Source organism: Chroicocephalus ridibundus, chromosome 1, assembly GCF_963924245.1.
Source record: "Chroicocephalus ridibundus chromosome 1, bChrRid1.1, whole genome shotgun sequence".
Taxonomy (NCBI): Eukaryota; Metazoa; Chordata; class Aves; order Charadriiformes; family Laridae; genus Chroicocephalus; species Chroicocephalus ridibundus.
In genome coordinates, this window is record NC_086284.1 from 163,487,862 (window position 1) to 163,510,331 (window position 22,470).

At 49.9% G+C, this 22,470-nt stretch overlaps 1 protein-coding gene across 5 annotated transcripts; it reads right to left on the reverse strand.

Moving 5' to 3' along the window:
- Nucleotides 1-411: 411 nt before the first annotated feature.
- On the reverse strand, nt 412-22,039 carry TMPRSS6 (transmembrane serine protease 6). Of its 5 annotated transcripts, none has more exons than XM_063322099.1 (18): nt 21,336-22,039; nt 19,550-19,706; nt 19,232-19,374; nt 18,970-19,037; nt 17,538-17,722; nt 14,757-14,798; nt 13,586-13,790; nt 13,093-13,229; nt 12,426-12,538; nt 11,848-11,957; nt 10,627-10,772; nt 9,567-9,665; nt 7,079-7,192; nt 6,669-6,785; nt 5,759-5,927; nt 3,954-4,225; nt 2,221-2,357; nt 412-1,517 (listed from the first exon to the last, which is right to left on the reverse strand). In XM_063322099.1, exons 2-18 carry the CDS (start codon nt 19,704-19,706, stop codon nt 1,359-1,361), a joined length of 2,373 nt encoding a protein of 790 aa, XP_063178169.1. In that variant the 5' UTR covers nt 21,336-22,039; the 3' UTR covers nt 412-1,358. The 5 variants fall into 5 exon arrangements, with proteins under 5 accessions (XP_063178169.1, XP_063178161.1, XP_063178180.1 ...); XM_063322091.1 differs by having other exon boundaries at nt 21,235-22,039; XM_063322110.1 differs by having other exon boundaries at nt 21,974-22,017.
- Between the last annotated feature and the right edge of the window lie 431 nt (nt 22,040-22,470).

A 22,470-nucleotide genomic window follows, 5' to 3' on the forward strand; every position in this document is an offset into this window, starting at 1 on the left:
TGCTGCCTCTCATTTCAAGCGGCAGAAATTTGGTGCTGGTGGAAGGGGGTGGGAGCTGGAGGAGTTTGGATTCATCACCTGGAGCCACCAGAAGCTGCCTGTGCTGCGCCTGTCTTCTGGGGGCTGGAGGTACTTCCCACTGCATCTGTGCTGCATCCCCGCTGCAGGTAGGCTCCGGAGCAGGTTTCCTTATTAGTATCTGCGCCCCTAAATCAGAAGAATAAGTGAGGACCACCTATCTAGCTAGCGTATTGGCCCCACTGTGCCTGGGGGACAGCCGAGAGGGAGGGCCAGGGGTGTGGAAGCTTTTGCCAGTTCCCAGTGCCAGGATTGGAGTTTGGTCAAAAAGCTACAAACCCCAAGACAATTTTTAACAGAGTAAGGCAAACTCGAGCCAAAAAAACCCTCAAATTAATTTTATTTGTAATTCCAGAGAGTGGCCCATTGTATATATATACACACACATATATAGATGTATATCTTCAGTAAAAAAACCAAACCCATAGCAATGACTGTTTAAGCCCTGTGCCCTGAAGCCTTCTCCTTCACCTCCTAGATTATCTAAGTTAGGAGATGGAAGCAGATGAGAATCCCTCATGTTACAGATATTTAGAAGGGCTGAGGGAAGGGGATGGGAGGCTGCTCCAGAGTTTCTACTGAGGGGCCGGGGCCTTTCCCTGAGGAAAGTGCAGTGATGGAGGCTGGTGCTGCTCCAGCAGGGAGGCAGGGCACGCGCTTGGGGGTGTGATGCTGGACTCGTGCCTGGGAGTCAGTTAGACGTGAAGAGTTGCCTGGCTGAGCTGAGCAGCACACGACAGCTAAGAAAAGAAGTAATTAGGGAGATGGAAGAGGAGGAGTGATGGGAGGGGAAGGGGGAAGAAGGACGAGCAGCAGGAAGGAAGAGGGAGGCAGATTGATTTCACAGTTACTGGAATCTCTAACTACATCAGTCACATTTTCTTTCAGCAAATGTTCCAGCATAAGATTGTGGCTGAATCACATGGTTCATGGAAAGTTCAGCTCCCCTTATTCCTTTTCTCAGAAATCATCAACTTGGGACCATGGCTGTGTGCCGTGTCATTGTCCCCCCCTGTCCCCCTCCAACTCTTTTGGATGGATGGTCTAAAAACAACTTGGGATGCTCCCTGGGAAGCACTGAGGGGGGAAAAGGGTCTGCCTGCTTTTTCCTACAATCCCCATGGCAGCCTTTTTTTTTTTTTTTTACCCTGCTCAGAAGAGCATCCTGGGTATGACAACATCCCACACAGAAACTCTTTCTGAGAGGCAAGTGAGCAAGATCAAGAACAAGTGCCATGTGAGCGTAGGTCTGATGGGGAGAAGGCAGAGATGCACTTTTCTCAGCTCATGGTTTGGTTCATCCAGCCCAGCACTTGAGTGATCCTGGTGTATACTCCATAGCGATTTGGACGTGCGCATCCCATTCCCCAGCTGACCAAACCAGCCAGAAACCACCTGCCACTGGGTTCCTTGCAGGCCAGTGGACCTCCAGAATCACCCTAGAGAAAAGGAAAGAAAAACGGGGTGATGGTGATCCACCAGCTTCTCCTGCTGTATGATTACACCGGCTTTGAGTCTCTCTGTATGCAGATTCCTGTATCCCTCCAACTCATGCCTGGGACATCTGCAACATCCCTTGTACCTTAGGCAGATGTCAAAAACAGTCTCCAGTGCAAACATCCAACCCATTGTTGCATTCCTTCATGATACAAATTCCTCCAGCTCTCAAGAAGCTGACAGCTGTATTGTTTCCTTCTGCTCCATGTGTCATTTCCAAATACATGGAGAGCAATATATGGAGAGCTGGTGGAATTTAACTGGATAACTGGAGGTATGGGAGACAGACGAATTCCTTGAGCTTGGTAGTAATGAAGAAACAAACAGGTTACTGTGTGTGACAGATGCTAATGAAGCTGACGGGGAAAGAGACTGATGTAGACTTGGAAGTGGGAGGTAAAGATCGCAGAATGGACTGAAATGAGAAAGGGAGTTTAAGTGTGTTTGGATCCCGTCTAAGGCAAAGATGCTGGGGAGAAGTGGTCCTCAGAGCTGTTGTTGGCCACTTAAACCAGAGGAAGGGTTGGGGTAGTCAGGCATTTTTTGGTCTTTTCACCCTCATTTCAGGCTATGAAGAGCATTTGGGAGACTTGGGACACACCCCACCTCCAGTAGTCAACCCTGATCCCACAACTCCTCTGTTACCTGGCAGGCATCTTTCTTGCCCTTGTGGTACCCAGCACACAGCATCCTGGGAGAAATCATGTAGTGATAGGCTTCACTGCAGATGTCCTGCTGGATAAGCTGCACGTCCACCTTCTGCAGAACATTGCTGATGTGCCCTGAGGGGTAGAGCACCAAAAGCAGTGCAGGTTAGCAATGGTGGACCTTCCCAATGGTGATCCCCTAGTCCATGCCTATCTGACTGCATGCTGACAGCTGCCATCTGAATTACTGTTCTGCTCTCCACTGGCATCACAGTCTCTGACCTTCAGCAGAGCGTTTCACCTGCATGAAAGGAGCAACATTCCCCTGCAGTCCCTTTCCCTACAGGAATATGTTGTGGGCACTTCAGATTTTGGAACGAGGGTGATTCTTATTTGAGGAAATCTCTGGGATGCTAGAGTTTTGGATTTACTTCTCATTAAAATGGTTGTTAAGTTCTTCTGGTTAAGTATGCAAAGCAAAGTGTCTGCTTCTGGATAGACCCGTGAGTATTTCCATTTAGGAAGCAACTGGAGCAAGTGTATGAGTGTGAGTGAAGGCACTGAGCTGACCTGGGTGAGCACATCTACATTCCTGTGCCAGGCACCACTAAAGAACAGCCTGCACCTCTTTGTTGGTCCTATGGGGAGGCGACACGAAGGGTCATGCCCCTACAGCTAAACTCTTCCTCACAAAACAGAATGGACTCATCTGTACTGCCCCATGGGAACAGGTCTTGGCCCATGCCATCCCTCAGGAGTGTGTGGGTGCTATGTGGCCAAAATGGTACCAGGGTGCAAGCTAACAATTACACAGCATGATCCTCAGGGGACACCACTCAGACCCTGCACTGCTCCCATTGAATTTACTGCTACAGGTGTTACTGGGGGGACCCAAGTCCTAGGGTCTTTGACATGGGGAAAATGTTGCTGCAGGGGCCTCAGACAGGTGTCCGCAGGAGATCCTACAGGAGAGATGGAGAGGGACTCTTTACCAGGGACTGTAGCAATAAGACGAAGGGTAACAGTTTTAAACTGAAAGAGGGGAGATTTAGATTAGATATTAGGAAGAAATTCTTTACACCGAGGGTGGTGAGACTCTGCAACAGGTTGCCCAGGGAAGCTGTGGATGCCCCTTCCCTGGAAATGTTCAAGACCAGGCTGGATGGGACTTTGAGCAGCCTGGTCTAGTGGGAGGTGTCTCTACCCACGGCAGGGGGTTGGAACTAGATGATTTTTAAGGTCCCCTCCAAACCAAACCATTCTATGATTCTATTATTCTATTCTTTGATCCAGTCCTGGTTTGATGAAGAGCAGTTTTTCATCTCTACTTTCTCTGGTCAGGCTCTGCTCCTGGGGAATCACACAAGAGGAGCCCACGTGTCCGTGTAGGCATGGGGCTGGGCTTTAGGACTGGGTCTGCTCCATGCTGTGGCCGCAGCTGAATAGACCCTTGTCAGACCCCTAATTCCTGAAGGGCTATTCTAGTCTTTGGATGAAGGAACACAAGCTGTCCCCATATAGCTTACCAGACTCTCATGCCTGCCTCTCCAAATGAGGTTTCAGGTCGCTCGACTGGTAACTTTGGCCAACCTGTGACCCCAAATCAAAGGGGGTGAAGGAGTCACAATGCTTTGGGGTGAACAGAAGTCTATTCTGCCTACCCCACATCTGAACCTATGTTTCCACCTCGGCTCTGCTATAGTAGGCCACCAGCAAAGACCTTGCACCTACCACCTTCCTTGAGGGCTCCCCAGCCAGTGATCCAGCAATGAAGGCCAGGCTCAAAGAGGTGAGAAGGGGCGGGCAAGCAGATGGGCTGGATTGAGGGTGAGATGATCACAGGATGGTCCAGCTGGAGCAGGGCCACATCATAATCATGGCTGTCCTCCTCGTAGTAAGGGTGGAGGAAGAGGCGGATCACCTTGAAGGATACCTCTGTGTGGCTGGTGGCATTTTGCAAATGTTTGCCCAAGTAAACAGTCCAGATGGAGGCAGAAGCCAGTCTGTAGGATGCAACAGAGAAGATAACTCATCACATGAACAGAGAAGTATGGGCAGACCGTGGCTGCTTCTGTCACAGTCTTTTGAAGGGTATCTGATATGGATGATCATCTCCTCAGAGCGGCCTCTTTTTTAATTTGTTTACTGATTTCAAGAAACAAGTTGGGACATCTCTTTGATGCCTTGCCGTGCTCGTACAGTGGAATCAACTTTGGGCAGACACTCCTACACACAGGCAATTTGCTCATATTTACTTATTTCCCTTAGCAAAGCAGGCTAAAAGGTATATGTAGGTTAGACAAGCAAGCGGGGCTTGCTTGGTATGACTATGGTAGGACAGAGAGCAAGAGCTGAGCTGATGAAGCAAAACTGTGAGGTGAAGGAGACATGGAGAAGGGGAGCAAGCTCTGAGAAACTGATAAGAGTCAGTGAAGCAAGAAAAGCAGCTCAGAGTTAAAAGGTACGACAGCCCTTTAAAGAAATTACTCTATTTCCCCCCTTACTTCTTAACTCTCATCCCACTGAAATTCTCTCCCTGACACTCACATGCGTATGCGTACACCATCTAACAGGGCTGTGCTATCTCCATCCATCCTGCATTGAGAATCTCTAAGATGGCCAAATTCATCCCACGCAAATTCATCAAAAAGCCTGCCCCCAGTGCTGGTGGTCTTCCTTGCAGGGTTGTAGGACTCAAGTAGGAGTGTGGCAGGACCAGGGTGAGGTGAGAAGCGGAGCTGCAAAGCAGCTCCAGTCCTACCAATGTTGGTGTCACCATATAAGGATGACCAGCAGCTCCTCCTCCCCAAGCTCACATGTCATCAGAAGGGAAGGGCAGCTGGGGAATTCCAGCAGTAGTAGCTGGGAAGGTGGGGGATCCCCAGTGTCTCGCTGGTAGAGGAAAAGGGGAGTTTGGAGGAGGTGGAGACTGGGCCTGAGGGTGGACACTCCTTCTCTCACCCAGCCCTGTTGCCCAGCACAGCTGTGGACCTTCCTCCTCCTCACTTCTTCCCAGTTTGAAAGAATGGGTGAACCCCCTTGATCTGCATGTTACTGCTACTGTTGTGGTACGTACACGGGGTGGAAGGAACTGGGGAAGAGACTGTGCTTCCTCCTGAAAGGGCAGACCCTGGGGGTGGGCAGCAGGGGACTCAAACAGCATCCCCCACAGGTAATGCTATCCTGGCCCCATCCTAGCACACGCTGACACCTACATGGTTTTGACAGCATGGGGACAAGCCAGAGCCAAAGCAAAGGTGGAGCTGTGAAGTGTCTTCCATTACCATTGCCCTCACAAAGCTGCTCTGTGAATCCCTGCGCTGCCCCTTTTCCCCCGCATGCCCAGACAAACAACGGTGTACGTATCCGTACCCTTTCCTCCAGCTCCAAGGCACCGAGAAGCATGCCACAGGTGCCAGATGAGGGGTGTGGCTGCCCCATGACATTTTCACAAGCCAGATGATCCTCCCATCACACATGACACGGAAAGCAACACAAATCCTTCTCCTGCCCAGCACGCTCCCCTCTCCATTTACCTCTCGTCCTGGAAGCAGTGTGCGGCTGAGACCACCCAGCGGTCAGCAATGAGTGTTCCCCCGCAAATGTGGCGTCCCCGAACTTGCAGACTGGCCTGCCACGGCCATTCCCCTTCCACAGAATTCGCACCACCCACGATCCTGCTGAGAGGGGCTTGGAGCCCACAGTCTGAGGAGGAGGAGGAGACACAACAGGTACTTCAGGGGAGGAAGGGAACACGATATACTGTGCCTGCCCTTACTTTCCTACTTAATTGACTGAAGAGACTGACCTCTAATCCCTTGCCTTACCCAGCCAGCAGATGCTTTATGTACTTACTGTCCAGGACAGGTCTAGCGTGCACTTCCTCCCAGCACGTATCTCTGCCGATACCTGCACAGCACCCTTCAGAGCGGTGCCCTGTCTGTGCTACCTGCTATCCTGTTGAGGGACCCTCGCAGTTGTTCCCTTTCATTGCCCACCGAGGCTCCAGAAAAACCAAGCAGGGAAATCAAAACACGAGCTCTCTCCCTGCCAGCGACCGTGCGGTCAGGGGTGATTTTCCTGGCTGGAGCCTTGTAGGATGGCATTACTTCACACAAGCCAGCACAGCGGTCCAACAGGCAGCCCGTGGGGTAGGACCTGGCCTGTGAGACTCGTCTGCCTGGCCTGATGCCTCTGCCTGAAGGAGATGGGGAGCAGCTGTCCAAAGAGTAAACGCCGGCTCACAGCTCAGCACAGAGAGCCGGCTCGTGGCTGCTGCCACCCATCCTGCAGTGGCACTGCTGCCACGGGGCTGGGGTAGGGAGACGGTGGTGGAACAAGGGAGGGTGAGTGCTTGTGCTGGGGTGGCAGTGGGAAGAGGGGTGACTTGCAGCTATGTGGCATCCTGAACCTGCCGGGCTGACGTGCGACTGAGCATTTCCTCACCGCAGCGCTTCTCGTCGGACAGGTCCTTGCAGTCTGCAGTGGTGTCACACAGGGGGTTGGGTTTCTTCACACAGGTCCCGTCTTCACAGCGGTAGGTGAAAGGACCACAGGGGACCCCTGCAAAGAAGAAGGGGAGCCAGGGCTGAGGGAGGGTGGCAGTTTGCAAACACAGGCTGAATTCCTCTGAGTGGGGAAAAAAAAGGCAACAGAGAACTTGGGGGAACTCCGTAAATGATGACAGGGAGTTTCCTGAGCAAGCTTGGCCATCTACAGAGCAAACATTGTGAGGAGGTCAGGCACGTTAACTTCCAGCTGGTGCCCTTACCTCTCAGGAGGGAAATACGCTACCAACAGCCTTGGCTTGAGCGTGAGGGAAGGTGTTTGCCAGCCCAGCGCCGTCCCCTCCCTACCTCCACTGCACTGCTCCTCGTCGCTCCCATTGACGCAGTCCAGCTGCTGGTTGCAGACCTTGCTGAACTCGATGCACGTGCTGTCCTCGCGGCACTGGAACTTCGCAGGGCACACTGCGCGGGAGGGAAGCACCCAGGAATTAGGCATGCAAGGCAAGGCGTCAGGCGTGAGGTCAGGGCTGTAAGGGCACCAGTAGGCTCTGCAACTTCTTCCCGCACTTCATAAGGATTTGGCAGCTTGTGCTTCAGACCAGCTCTGGTTTAGCACAACTGTGTAGTCTTGAAAGAGACTGCCATGCAGAGCAGGACCCTGGCTTCCTTTTGCTCAGGAATCATAGAATCATAGAATTGCCTAGGTTGGAAGGGACCTTTCAGATCATCTAGTCCAGCCATTAGCCTAACACTGATAAAAACCATTGCTAAACCATATCTCTAAGCACTATGTCTACCCATCTTTTAAATACCTCCAGGGATGGTGACTCAACCACTTCCCTGGGCAGCCTGTTCCAATGCTTAGTAACCCTTTAAGTGTAAAATTTTTTCCTAATATCCAATCTAAACCTCCCCTGACGCAACTTGAGGCTGTTTCCTCTTGTCCTAAGTTGCCTTTGATCTGAGGTCTTTGCTGTTGGTCTTTGCCTGATCTATGTTGTAGGTATGAGTGCACCCTACCTTGTACCTTGCTGATGCTGACATAACTTTCATTGGCTTCTTGGCTTGGCCTCAGACCTGCCTCATCACCATGGATTTGTCTTGTGATCACTGGGCTCTTGGTTGAACCCGTGTTACCACCATCACCAGACCTGCTCTGTTTGCCTTGTTCAGGTTCTGTAGGACTGCATCCTGTCTGGAGAGGTCACTGTTCCTCCTGCCTTGCTGTTACCCTCAGCCTGTGTGTCACCTTCCCCTACAGAGCAGCTGCTCTCCTTGCTCTCTGATACAGATGAGTCCTGAACACCAATGGATTCCTCAATGTCCATGAGCTCTGATAGCTGCTCAGGATGGAGATGGGCCTAAGGCCCATCACAGAGTTTGACTTCTGATTATACATTTTCATAGCAGGAACTTGTCCTGTGTTTGTGTGTATCTATGTGCAACACCAAACATGATGGGCCAGTACCTCCTGGGCATTTTCTTCCTGCAATGACTATAATTTCTTCGGTAATTAGCATGAGGCTTCCAGATGACTAAAGGCATGTGAAGGTCTGAGGAAATGTGAACATTGATTTTAAAGGCAGGGACTGTTCCATACAGACATGGAGTAAGTAAGCAGAAATGCATCAGTGACAAGAGTATAAGAAAGGAAGGAAATAATGATGTTTCTATTTTCTTTTTCAAATATAAAGGAATGTTTGAAAACACTGAGAAACAAATACTTCTTTTGTTTAGTCTTTGTCTGTGTTAACCTGTGGAACTGAATGAAACAAGAAATTCCTGGGGCCAAAAAGTTAACAGGATTCAAGAAAGGATTAGATATTCTTAAGGATGCACATGTATCCATGAGGGAAACAAGCAAGCCCTGATGTCAGACAGCTGGATGATTGACAGTGCACCATCAGTAAGACTGCAGAGAATACAAAACCCAGCTACAGCGATCCTGTGAGAGCTCTCACATTTCCAGCACTAAATTAAAAACTTCCTTGAGAAAGATTTCTCCTTCCTTTTACTTTAGACTTTTCTATACCTTCCTCTGAGTCTTTTGGAATTGGCCAGTCTCTAGTGGTTCAGGGATCTTTTTGTCTGTGAAAACACATCTGTAGGGGACAACTAATGAAAAATTAGTGATGGCAGCAATGTGATGAGCCCCCCACCTCACGCAAGGGATGGGAAAACAGATTAATTAGGTGTCATGCCTGAGCCTGAATAGCTGTTCCTGTGAGAACGGGGTTTTGCAGGAGTCTGGAATGCTGGGGACAGTGTCTGCGTCAGCACTAACTGCTGTTGGCGTAAAGAACTGATGACTGGATGAGGACTTAGATGCTCCCAAACTGGAGCACAATATATGGGTGAGGAACTGTACAGATCAAGTATCACAAATGGCCTGGGGGGAAACGGGAGAGAGCAGGGCAGCTGGTGGGCTTAGGGAGGTGTGGGCAAGGTGGGAGGGTTGGGAGGGGGATGCCGAGTGGTATGACAGCAGAGGGGGCTGTAGGCCAGGGCTGAGGTTGATTGTCAGGCCTGGGTGGGGAGAAAGCAGGACGAGGTGGGGGACAGCCTGGGCAGGGGGCTTCTTTCAGGTTGCCTGGAGCTCTTGGTGCATGGATACTAGGGGGTTCTCCCAGGAAGACTCTGTTGTGCACAGGAGCAAGAAGCATTGCTGCTCCTTCCCGAGAAAGACGAAGCTTTAAAGGATGCAGAGGCTTAAGGTCCCGCAGGGGTGGTACAAGGCTGTACCCAGGCCAAATGAACCCTCTCCATCTCTCCCTACATTTGGAGGAGCAAGGGGCTCCAGGAGACCAGGGACCAGCGGGGAGAAGAAATCACTCACCACAATTTCTCTCATCCAGCCCATTGGGGCAATCTTTGATCCCGTCACAGACTGGAACACACAAGCCGTTCACTGAACACAGGAACTCCCCAGGACAGGCTGTGAAACCACCAGAGAGTAGTTAGTCCCCAGTGACTGGAAACCTTCTTGCAGCAGAGCACCGTGGCTTGAAAAGTGGGGCGTGGAGCTGCACACCTTCCTGACCACACGCGTGCTGCGGCAGCGTGCCGGTGGCACTCGTTGCGCTCCCCAAAATCTGCCACGTCATCCACTTCAAACATGGGCAAATGGAGCCAGGCTATGCACCAGGAGAAGGAGGGCTCTTTCCCTGCTTCCCGTTGTACCAACGGGCAAGAACCAGGGCGACCACCCACCTGGTGTGTTATACCTCTGGTTTAGTGCTGTTTCATGGCTCCTGAGTGCTGTGGGAAAGCTGAAATAGGTTCTTTGGAGTTGTTATTAAAACTTGGTTGGGGCCTTGAAGGGGTTGGTGTTAGACACGTGTTGGCAGGTGCACGCATTCAGGGACTGGTGTGCATTACAGGCACCCTTTAGGATGGAGATGGAGAAACCTTGGAAAGACAGACTATGGTCATACATTTGCATCTGTGCGTATGTGTATTTGTGTGAGGTTTTATTTGTCTCTCACTTGCACAAATTCCAAGGTGAGCAGGAAACCGCTCTCTGTAAGAGTTCTTATAATCAAAATAGAAATCTCTTCAAGCCAGAAATGGTCTCTCATTGAATTCCCAAGGCCAGTCCATGATGTGAGCACAGGAGTGAGGCTGTAGACAACTCTCGGACCTTGGGCTTTGGCACATGGATGCTCTGGCAACATGAGACAGGGCCACATGTGCAGAAGCATCTTTGCACGTAAATGCCTCTTCTTTTTGGGAAACCGGTGGTGTGTGCATCACTGATTTGTGAGCACGTGCCTGAGGGGCAGATGGCAGCTGGGGCTCCCAGGATGTGCCTTGTGTTTCTCCTGACACAAGCCAAGTGCACAGGGGCTGCTGGTAGCCACCACCCCACTGGGGAGCAGGGAGGAGCCTGAACTTACGGTCAGATTGGTTGTACAGGCTGTAAGCTGCCTGTACGCCGGGGCCGGTTAAGGAGATCTGTGAGGTGAAGGTGATGGTGATATCAGCAGAGGAAGTGACTGGGATCCGCTCAGCGTAGGCTTGCAGGGTCCGCAGGCCACACAACCTGAAGAGTAAATACAACCTGAGGAGTAAATGTCACGGGCAGGGAGGGAGGAGAAGACAACAAAGTGGGGCAAGGGGGCTTAGCGGGGCTTGGGTGGTAAGGGGGCCACACAGACTAGGTGGGGGGGGCAAGCCAGGAAGGCAAAATGCTTTCAATATGGCATGAGATCCAGAGTGATCCTACTATCTTTGGGCATTTCCCACTTTCTGGGCAAGTGATGAATTCAGGCCACACAAAGCAATTCAGTTCTTACGTTTATCTTCCCAAAGAAGCCATGTTGTAGAAACTGTGGCACTGACTGTTTAAGAGAGGAAGGCAGGGAGAGAAAAAGTGGAAATCCTACACCAGGGGAACAGAGCTTTTGGATCAGACCCTTCAGAGGAAAAGAAGTTACTCCCACAGGAGCAGTGGAGAGGAAGTTAATGAGATGGGCTGGGGGAAGTTTGGGAGGGAAAGGGGCAATTTTGCAGTAAGTGGGAGGAAAAAGAAAGCCATAGGTCCATCCACCTTGGAGACTGCTTTGCGGAAATGGAAGCACAGCAGCTCTTGCTCCTTTGCACCTAGGCGGTGGTAAGCAGCAGCCCCAGCTACGTATGGATGCTAATTTTGGGAAGTCCCGCAGAGGGAACTGGCTGTAGTCAAAGCAGGAGGATATGGAGCTAGGTGAAAGATCTGTACGGAGGTGGATGCAAAGCAATGGCACGCACAGATAATATTGCAGAGGTGGTGACAGGCAGATTTGCAAACACAGGAGACGTGGGAGGACACCAAGGTTACACACACAGGAGAAAACTAGGAAGCCTGATGCAAACAGCAAGACAGACAAGGCAGGCTGCTAGCTGGAAGGAAATCTGTAAGAAATGTGCTCACTGGGGGGGAGCCTGTGGGCAAGAGAGGCTGAAAAAGAAGTAGAAAAGCAAGAGGCACCAGCACAAACAGTGGCCACTGAGTGTGATGATAGGCTTTTCCTTCCTCAGACCTGGTGGCTGAAGTAAGCAGGGAACCTGCAGAGGTTTAATCCCAGTTTAGTTCCAGGTGGGTAGTGAGAGACAGAAACCAGGACCCCAGCACACACCTTCTGTTCTGAATTATCCACTGGCCTTGGGTACAGGGCAGGTCGTGCTTCTGTCTGCTGAGTGCGTAGGCGTCAAACCACAGGGTGACCCCGTAGTCGAGGGAGGGGACCTGCAGGCGAGGGGAACCAGAGCAGAGTGGAGACGGCTCCTGTGAGTGCTGCAGCCCACTCCGTGCAACAACAGCAGCCAGGGTAGACGTGAAGTGGCGAGCTGCTGATTCACACATCGCAGGCCAGAAGGAAGAACCATTTAACCTGGGGCCACGCTGCAGCCCAGCGTGCCTCTGCCTCTGGTCTCAAAGCATGGTAATTCCTATGAATTCCTAGCAATCTGGTTCTGCCTTGAAGAACTCCTCCAGAGACCAAATTTCAGATTCCTCCTCAGCTACGGCATTTCCGCCACAGCACGCAATATTAGCCTCCTCCCCCTTCGGAAACTCACATTACGTGGAGGTTAGGCAGGCTGCCACCCTCTGCTTGCTTCCCATGATGATCTGACTGACAGCGCTGGCTGTAGCCCCCCCCCCAATGTGGCTTTCAGGGAGGCGGGGGCTGTTCTTGTGGGAGCTGGCTCTTACCCTCATGTGCCAGTTGCACTGGGTGTTGGGCGAGTAGTAACTGGGGTAGTGTGGGGTGCCGATCTTCCCCTGCAGCTCCAGGTCTTCCCGCAGAGTTATGTTCACTTCGCAGGCTGTAAATACAGACATTCAAAGCCCGGCCACCTGTCAGCTCAACCTCGGCCTGGGGATACCATTGTAGGAGGGCAGAAAAGGATCTCTAAGGCCTGATACTAAAGGTGACTGGGTTGTTCCACCATACACCTTCAAAGGGCCACTTCTACCTGGCAAGACTTTTAGCCTCCTCCTCTTGTCCAGAGAAGGGTAAATGTATATTGCTGCCTTAGACTCTTCCATTGACTTGAGATTTATCTGCAGGTGCGTCTGGACATGATGTCCAGGCCACATCTAGTCTGTCCATGCATGATAGCTTGGCCTTCTCGTAGAGTATCACGATCACTCAGTCTCTGCTTGCCAGAGCCTGGGCTGTAAGGACTTGAGCCAGATGCTAATTTATGACTCCAGGTGAGCAACATTTAACCTGCTTTTTACTGACCACCTCTACCCTTGCAATCTCAAGTTAATTCTGCTCCTAGTGGGGATGCAGCACCTCTAGGAGTGGTGAAGTTGTAGGAGATAACCCATCTCTCTCCTGTATCTATGGCCGCTCTCCTCCAGCCTTCCTCACCTTTGAGAGGCACCACCTGTGCTGAGAGGATGAAGGGGTCATAGTAGCTGTACATTGCTTTCTTCCATACAATGGACATGACAGGGCCAGATGAAAGGACTTCCACAACGGGCTCCTGCCGGCTGCAGCCGTAGATTCTGAGGGGAAAGAGATAAAAGGATGGGAGTGAAGTAAGCGACAAACAAACGGAAGAGAAGAACAAGAAAGAGAGACAACGAAGGTCTGTGTTATCCACAGCACAGGCCTGCTGTGAGGCACTAACTGAATCAAATAAAGGGCCAGCAGAGAGGCAGCTTGTGCTGCCTTAATCTCTCAGACTGCACGGCTGGCTGTGTGATATCCCACATCAGTGACTTCAGCTGATCAGCGAGAGGCAGGTTCTGCATCAAAGAGAATTTCCTCTGATGTAGTCTGACACCTTCCCCTGCTGTGGTGTGTCGTGCCATCCTGCCCGGCTTCCCCGCCGTGCTCGCCCTGCTCAGGAGCTACCTACGAGGTGATGAGGTGTTTCTCCAGGGGCCCAGCTGCATCATACATAGCCAGGCGGTCCCTGCAGTCCGGGAGAGTCCATTCCAGGCGTAGCTTGATCATGTAGCCCTTGAGGCCGTGGAGGTGCCAAAGACAACTGGAGGCCAGGTAGTCAGGGCCCTCCAGCCTTAGGACATCATCCTCCTGGACATAGCTGTATCTGTAGCAACCTGAATCCAGGGGAAAGATAGAGGGATTTAATCCTCAGGGTGATACAAATGGAGGGAAAGAGGGGCTTAGGAGTGATTGTAAGGGATATTTAAGATATGTGATTGTCACTTGGGATATCAGTGTGAGCCCTGTTTCGGGGTGAGGCTGACTCATGCCAGTGATTTAAGTTTCCTCTTACATATGTTGCAGTGGCACAGGTCCCCTCATACCAGTGTCCCAGTTTCTCTCTTTAAGAACTGTCCCCTCTTCCTTGGTTAAGCCAGTACTATCTCAGGCTTTAAATATCAGCACAGTGCAGTTACCTTCCCTTGGCTTAATTTTCTTTTTCATCTCTTTCTCCTATCACCCCCATATTCTTCCTGGATTTACACCCTCCTCATCTGATTTCCAGGTTTCGGCAGGCTTCCAGTCCAGGATTTTTGAGTAAAAGTGAGCTTAAAGGTGAGTTTCCAATAGTATATCTAATGCAAGCTGCCAGCCACAGCACTTACAACACTGCCTGAAATTACTGGAAGCACCTTCAAACATGGCTTAGACAACAGTCTCCTAAATGACTGACACCACATCCTGTGCAGAGCCATGCAGGGAAACTCCCACCCCACTCAATAGGATTTAATAGGGCCTGGAATTAGCACTGTTTTACCAGTACAATAAGCTATTTGACAGGAGTCATCAGGACAGGGACAAGACTTTACTAAGGTGGCTGCACTGCCTCTGGGAGCTGGTGTCTCTGCACAGTGGTGTGCTACTGGGGCAGAGGTGTCAGGATGCTCAGAATGGTCCAGCAAGTAGCCACGTCATGTAGTTTGGATCTGGCCAAGCAGCGGCACTGGTGCTCCCTTGCGACTGTTCTCACCTCCCCTTCCCAGGATTTACAACTCCTGGAAACCAAGAAACTTTCTGTCCCCTGTAAAAATCCCTCCCGCAAAGTCACAAACTCAAAAGGAAAGGAAAAAATAGCCTACCCAGCGTGGATTTCAGCACTACTATGTCTTTCACACTGGATTCTGTTAGAAAGGAAATATATAAAGGAAGATAAACAAAAAGATAAACTGGCAGTATCTGAATGCTATAATGGCAGGTGATGACTCCCTTCCTACATAAATGGCTCCCTTAAAACTTTGACACGGGGCACACTCCAGGTGCTTCTCTGTCTGCTTTCAGAGAGCAGTTCCAGTCATGCCTTCCCTACCTCATCTCTCTGGGAAATCTCTCTGGCCTCTGCCCCAGATCCAGCAGCTCTGATTCGTGCTCTCCAGCCCACCAAGGTCTTCTCTGCCTTTTTTCCTCGCTCGTTTTTGTGTGCTATTCCAGGACAACCTCTTCCCCTTCACAGGAGGGCTGGGCATTGCCTCTGCCAGCCACCCCTCTCCTTTGCCAGCCACACCACAGGGCTCAATCCCACTTCCCAGAGCCTTCACCCACCGTCTCCTTACCCCTCCCTTGCTCTCCCAGTTTAAACAACCCTCACTGAAATGCATGGGAGTTACCGAGGGTGGGGAATGAGGTCTCTTTAAATGACCACTGATTGGTAAGCTACTCAACATCCTTGCAGAGTCCACCTCTGGAGAAGTGAGTTGCAGAGAAAGCCACCACCAAGGACTACAAATCTTTGCAAAACAGAGTCACAGGGTGGACAACGCTATTAGGAGATCTGGGCTTTGCTCCAGCGTCCCAGCTGAACTGGGAGCGGCCAGAGATCAGGTGCTACTGGGAATAATGGCCAAAACAAAAGGCACTCTGAGATCAGTTGGGTGTGAGAATTGCTGTTGGGGGCTTGCCTGGGTCAGGGCTTTGGTCTTTTGTAGTTCCTAAGCAGAGCTTGCAATTCTGTGGGGAGAGCTGAGCAATTTTTTCACGGTGAAAACAGATGTTGTGGAAAAGATGATCCTGCAGGCATAAGGCAGGCCCCTAGAGCAGCTCACGTGCTGCAGGGAAGGAGTATGCTGAGCTGATATTAAGTATGATTTTAACTGAAGGTAATAAAACTGGGTTCCTGTAAGGAGAATGATGTTCTGAAACTCTTTGGGCGGAAGGGGAGGCTAGTGTCCTGGGGCGAGTGTAGCTGTTAGTGAAAATAAAGCACTGGAGATGTTGGAGAGGTTCCTGCGCTAGTCAGTGGTTTGCAGCTCTGTGTCTTAAAGCAGGCTGCAGTGAAACTTGATGTTTAAAGCTACGCAGGTCAGCAAATGAGTCTGTCAGAAAGCAATGAAATGCTAATGACTTGCTACTAGCTAGCTATTTTTTCACTCCAATTTTGCAGAGCAAATGAAGCCAGAGGTTAAGTCACTGGCTTGAGGTCACCCTGGCTCAGCAGTGAAGAGGTTTCTGGCTTTTGCCTTAGTTGCTAGGCTGTGCTTCTGACTGGAGAGGGAGGAGGAAAGGACTAGGGAAAGCAGAAGGAGCTGGAGAATCTACAACTGGTGTGTTAATTCCAAAATAGAAAGAAGTGTGGTCTGCTGAAATGAATAAAACAGTGAAACAGGTGCAAAGGGAATAAGAGGGAGCTGGGAACAGCTAAAAAAATGGCACCATCCTTTTTATTTGTTTATGAGTTACATTGTGAAGTGAGTAAACGAAGGGAAAATGGTCTGACTTGGAAGCATTTAGCATATTGTCTTATGATATCTTTCTTAAGAAAGTTAATTTAGATTGGCTGAGCATAAGGTCTAGTATGGTGGAAACAAATCATAAGAAGTAGTAAGGGACTAATGGTAACTGAGGGAGGAGATGTCTTCATGAGATGCTAATGCAGCTTCAGAATAAGATCTTAACACAATGTTCCGGATGAGAGATTGAAAATGGTTTTGAAGAAATCAAATTTTCTTTGGGGTTACAAAAAAAAATGACCCCCAAAACAAAACAATTGAGACGTGGTGTGAAAAGTGAAAGAAAATATGGGTGGGATAGATTAAAATAAGATTCGCCTTAGAAAAATGCGAGATAACATGCCTGGGGGAAAAAACTTGGAGATGTAACATTTCACGGGAAGAAGAAACTTGGAAATGAGAGTAGCAAGGGGAGAGAAGAAACACAATGTATTTAAGATGTTTGGGGTTCTGTAAGAGGGATTAGATCAGTCTGAGAAGTTAAGTCTCATTTTAAAGACCAAATACAAATTCCATTGGACTTGGATGCATTGAATATAGATACAGTGCCTAGTCCTTTATCTAACACCTATTTTAGAGAAGTTCTGTAGGGATGGCTTTTTGAATGGGCTATGATCTTCACTTTGGGCAATGACAATCCTTAACATCATGTCAGGAGATGACGTGGCAACAATGCTTTGTCTCAGAGTAAGACTAGTGGTGACTCAGGTACAACGCCTTTGTTCTTCTTGCGATCAAGTAGCCTGGAATAATCTCCCAAAGGAAAGCAGGAAACCTAATTGCTTGCTATTTTTGAGCAGGGCTGATCAAAGTCATGACCCATGTAAGATCTTACTCCACAGAAGCCAAAACTGGTGGGAGAAGGAGGAAGAAAAAAAAAAAAAAGTGTTACCTAGCTGGTTTTGGTCAGCTGTGTCCCCAGTAACCTTTAATCCTTCAAAGGAATAATGTTTTTTTTTAATCATACTTCAGTTCTTGTCTATCAGGAAAAAAAATGTGTAATTGTATCTCCTGATCCTCACTTCTTCCCTATCTTCTTCGGGTTTCCTCTACCCCCTTTAGTAGGGACTTCTGGCCTCTTCTCCTAATCTCCCTTCTCTTGACTGCTCAGGCCACAGCTGAGCAGATGGTACTTACCCAGCAGAACCAGTGAGTCTGGGTTCACTCTGTACTCTGTCTGGTAGGACAGGCTGCCCGAACTGTTGAAGCTGGTGAAGAGCTCTTGGTGGAGCATTGTGTTTACCTTCTCAGCAGTCACCTCCTTCTGCTGACTCTCAGGGATTTGGAGGGCAAACCAGAAGAAGAAGGTCAGAGCCCCCTCCCTAACAGAGAAATAGCATGTTAAATATCCTCTCTCTTCCTCTCCAGAATCACTAGAGAGGCAAACCCCAGAGATTAACCCCCCACTGTTTTTCCACACATCCAACATTTCTGCGTGGACTTGCCAGCTGCGCTGCTGTGACCCAGAGGAACAACTCTGAGGACCATGAAAGCTGCTACATCCATGGTGCTAGTTAATGCTCAGTCCTTTGGAGGAAGAAGCCATTTTATGCCATCTGGCTTTAGTGATGACCATACGTGGTCAAATTAATGTGATAATTAATCAAGACTGGTCTGATGAGTAGTCTCATTTCAGGTAGAAGTGACCTTTGGTTATTACTGAACAGAGGTTGAAAAGAAATGCTCAAGACTTCATTGTCTCACCTCCCAGTGGTGACAAGTGGATGATTTATGACTCTGTACCTTACCACAAGCCATTAATGCTGGGCAGGCTCAAGCTGCAGAAGACTGTGACTGGGAAAGCTCTGTTCAACCAGCTGGCAGAGAAAATTGGCTGGGGGAGGGGGAAGAGATGTTGAAACAAACCTTTGTTCAGTAACAGGCTAGAGGAAGAATAGCAAATGAAACTTTTCTTTCCCCAGTTGAAAATGGAGTTACATCAAAATTGGAATTTTCCTTAGCTGAAGGACAAATTTAGAGGTGCAATTTTCCATAGAAAAAAATCAGGAGCAAATGTATACGTCAGTTTGGAAGTTATTCCTGCTTTCTTGATCTACTGTGATGACCTGCAAAGCTGTAGTCCTACATCTGTCCCATTCCATTCTTATCCTATTCCCAGGTGGACTGTGCTTCTTGGCTGGAACACCTTTTCCATCGTGCATTCTGACCTCTCCCTTTTGGTGCCTAGAATCAGGCCATAAAATGATTTTCTTGAATTAGAGAAATTAATTTCCAGCTGCTTAGTTTCTACTGAGAATGCCAAGCCCAGGGTTGTTTTGTTTTTTTTTCAATTCTTGACAGTGATTTTTTTCCTCTCTTGAACTTTTGCCTCTCTGAAAAATTTCTCAGTTTTGGCTTTTCCTCATGACCTCAGATGAAAATGAACATCTCAAAATATCCCCAGCTCTGTCATGCTGGAAACATTCTGGATCTGGACTGCCCAGACTAGCCTAACCCTAATGGTGGGGACTGCAGCAGTTTGTCATGGCCAGATTTCAGTGAAATCAGAATACAATTGACTGTAAGCTTTCACACACGAAGAAGCAAAAATGCTGTGGGTGCTACTCACCCAAAGGCATACACTGTGCTCGAGTTGTAATATCGACCCAGCTCTGTGGCACGAATGAGTTCCTTCAGCTGCAACGAGAATGTCGTCTGATAACTATTGTGCAATGTTACAGTGGCAAAGGACCTATGGCCAACCCTATGTTCGATCCCTCTTGCTGTATAGACCCACCAAGACTGTCACATGGATGGGGGTACCTGACCCCTTCCTCTTTCTACTCACTGAACTGCCTCTGGGCCAGCTCTGGTCATTAAATTGCCCTCACCATCTTCTGGAGCTTAGCTGACTCCAACCAGAAGGCTCTGGACTCCACCTGCCCAAGGTCCGGGGAGTATTGGCGATTGAGGACCTGGAGGCTGCCAGAGTAAAACTGCAGGACGGACGGTTCCAGGTGCCATGGTCTGTAGTCTGCCAACAGAAGACACTACTGGATTACCTTGCTGAGATGCAGGAGAGAGGGGTTTACCCCTATGTATGAGTCTATAAAGATCACCCAGAGTCACTAATGCACTTTGGGCTGGGTATTGCCTTGACTATACCCCATCCACCTCCCACGCAGGGACAAAACATGTTGAATTTTTACCTAGGAAATACCAGGTTGCTGCAGCAGCTCCAGCCAGCAAAAGAAAGGCTAACCCAAGGGGCACATAGCGTAGGCAGTCACGGGAGTTTGTCTCTGACCCGTCCTTTGAGAGGGAGTTGGCATCTTCCTCTTGTTCCTCGGCCTCCATCAGGGGCATCTAGTGACACAGCACACCATGGTCAGGCTGGGTTTTCTGCATCCCTTTACATCTATGTCTGGAGGTGCTCTGCCACCTCTGTGCTCCTCTCCCAAGATCCATAGCCCCAAGAGATCTCTGTGCTAACCATCAAAGACTTTACTCAGTGCAGATGTGAGTAGAACTCCTAATTCAGTGGGAGACAGGCTTACAGGACACTGTCCTGTCTACGCCTCCTGGGTAACCCCTCAATTTTCAAAGGCGTTTCCTGGGTTTTGCTTCTGCCAAAACCACAAATGAGTACAATAATGGATTTCTCTAGAGGCAAATATATTGTCCTCCCAGGCTGGGAATGGTTTTAAAACCAGTATTTTATTGACCTAGAAATCAATGCAAAAGAAAATCCATGACCTCAAAATGCACACAGAAGTTGCACACAACAGCCCAGCCTGGGAGCCTAAAGTTGTACTTTGCCTGCTGAGCCATTTTGTTCTTGGTCCCTAAAGGTAAGCAAACCTTGCCATTCCCACCAGACCATGTGTCCCAGGGTTAAGTCCTCGCTGGCACTGGCTCACTAGCTGAGCTAGTGAGGAAAGAGCACCTGAACAATGTCCAGCCCTTCTGCCACCCTCTGCTTGTGCCAGGGGACACCTTCTGGCTTTGCCCCTCATTTAACCAAGGCTACTTCTTTTGCTTCATCCTGACCAGCACCCCTTCTGTCAGCCCCAGACTCTGAGGATAAGAAATGCCATTGCCCAAGAGAGCCACATTAATCTTGGTTACCTGTCTCACCCACCTTCCTTCTCCTTTCCTCTGCCATCACCCAGTGCATGGCTGCCCTCAAAGGCTTTCTGTGTTTCTGTGGCTGAAGAGGAAAGGGATGTGAATGCACCCACGTCGGAGCGCACAGAGGTCCTGGGGAATGCCTGTGCCATGTCTACGTGTCTGCGAGTCATCTTTGCGCCCAGTGGTGCGCAAAGGTGTGACTGTGTGGGCATGAATGCACAGGAGGAACTTGTTGCAGATGTGGATACCCTGGAATGGTATCCACATGATAGGGGAGAGTGGTTTCCTCGGTCTCCTTGCCTTCCCCCAGTTACTGAGCCCTGATCCTTCCAGGCTGCCTTGCAACACAGAAACATGCTCGCAGAACATAAGCACTGGGTAACTTACTCTGAAACATTAAACCCAGCTTCGTGAAGATCGGTACTTGGACAATCAGCTACACATCTGCTTGCTCTAATGCACCTTTCCGGAGAGGCACGCTGCACAAACAGGACCAGCACAGACTGCCTTCCCTTCCTTACCACGGGCCTCTTTTTTGTGCAACACCTGGGGAGGATCTCCTCCCCAGTGAACCAGGTTGGGTGGTCCAGGAGAGCAAGTGCGCTTCTCCGCTGTCACAGCATCCCTTCGGAAACAGCAGGCACAAGCAAAGAACCGCAGACGGAGGGGTTGGGGGAGGAGGGCAGGAAGCAGCAGTAGAAGAGCCTCTTTGTTAGAAGATTTGATGGTAGGCACGGGGTTTCCCCCAGACCTGCAGACCTACCTTTGAAACCTGCTGCCGCCTGTGAGGCCTGGCCCACACCCGCCTACGCAAGCCAGCTCACATACACATGGAGTGGGGTAGAGAGGAGGACATCTATTTACCCAAGCTCAAGGTCTCCCCAGTGATCAATAACCCGATGCCATGTCCCTTCAGCTCGGCCTTTGTCCTGCACCGTCCTGCCGCGATGGGTCAGCACACCCTGTGCAGTGGCTTTTTTCTTTTCTGAAATGGAGGTTTTGGAGTCTTGCAGGGGGAGAAGATCCGCAGGCTGAACAAGGGGAGCCTGGAGAAAGCCAGGGTAGGATCACCTCCAGCTGTGCAGAGAAGAACAACCCAGGAGGCTGGTACAGATAGCTTATGTTGTCCTCCTCAGGGAACAAGAAGTTGCTGAGCAACTGATATATTTCTTAGCTACCCTCCTTGGTCCCATTGGAGGGAGAGGCAAAATGCAGGATGTGTGCTCCCCAGGACAGGGATGGAGCAGATGATGGCTGGCAGGTGTAGATTGCTTGAAGGAGGGAAGGTAGCAGCAGACAGCGGGTCCGGTTACCACCGTGGTCATGCAGATGACAGCAAAGCACAGCGTCTCTCAGTCCCCACCTGCAAGACTCCCTCTGGTCTTCTTGTGCTTCTTGCTGCCCAGTCTCCTGATGCTGGGCTCCCTGTACTCCGTTGCACCACAACTCGCTCCTCCCTGCAGTATCTGCTTTTATTCTAGCCTCAGGTCCTCCTCACCTACCTTGCCTGCACCACCTTCTGCTTACAGCCCCGCAGCTCTGTACGTGCTCCTTTGTTTTTCACAAAAAGCAACCACGCTCCAGCTAGCCCAGAGTAAATAAAGTTACTCTGTCAATAAATGGGGCAGGCGGATGGGGACATGGGTGACTCTTGACCTGGGACTGAGCTCCAGCCAGTGGTATTGACCTAGGGCTCAGACCATTTGGGCCAGAGCTCGTTTGAGCTTATTTTGGCAGCTGGGCAGGGATAGCTGCTTTCAGTGCTGCACCTGGTTCAGGTTTAGTCTGGGACTGGACGAAGACTGAAAGACATTGCTGTAGTTGCCTCGTGGTGGATTCTAGTAGATAAGTGTTGTATGTGGATGAAAAGCTGAAGTGTTTGACTGGGAATGTGTCAGTGTGGTTATCCTGACTTACTCATTGCTGTACATATGGGAAACTGAGGCACACAATGACAATAAGAAACACTATCAGAACTGCTTGGGAGTTTTAAGAGACC

Bases quoted from the DNA above. Each gene is read 5' to 3' on its own strand.
- TMPRSS6 (XM_063322083.1), bottom strand. From the start codon at position 20,517: ATGCACTGGGTGATGGCAGAGGAAAGGAGAAGGAAG. The intron at 6,786-7,078 runs GTAGGGAGGGGA...TCTTCTTTGCAG, and splicing joins CGAGGAGCAGTGCAGTGGAG to GGGTCCCCTGTGGTCCTTTC. The intron at 1,518-2,220 runs GTAACAGAGGAG...CCTTTTCTCTAG, and splicing joins GCAAGAAAGATGCCTGCCAG to GGTGATTCTGGAGGTCCACT.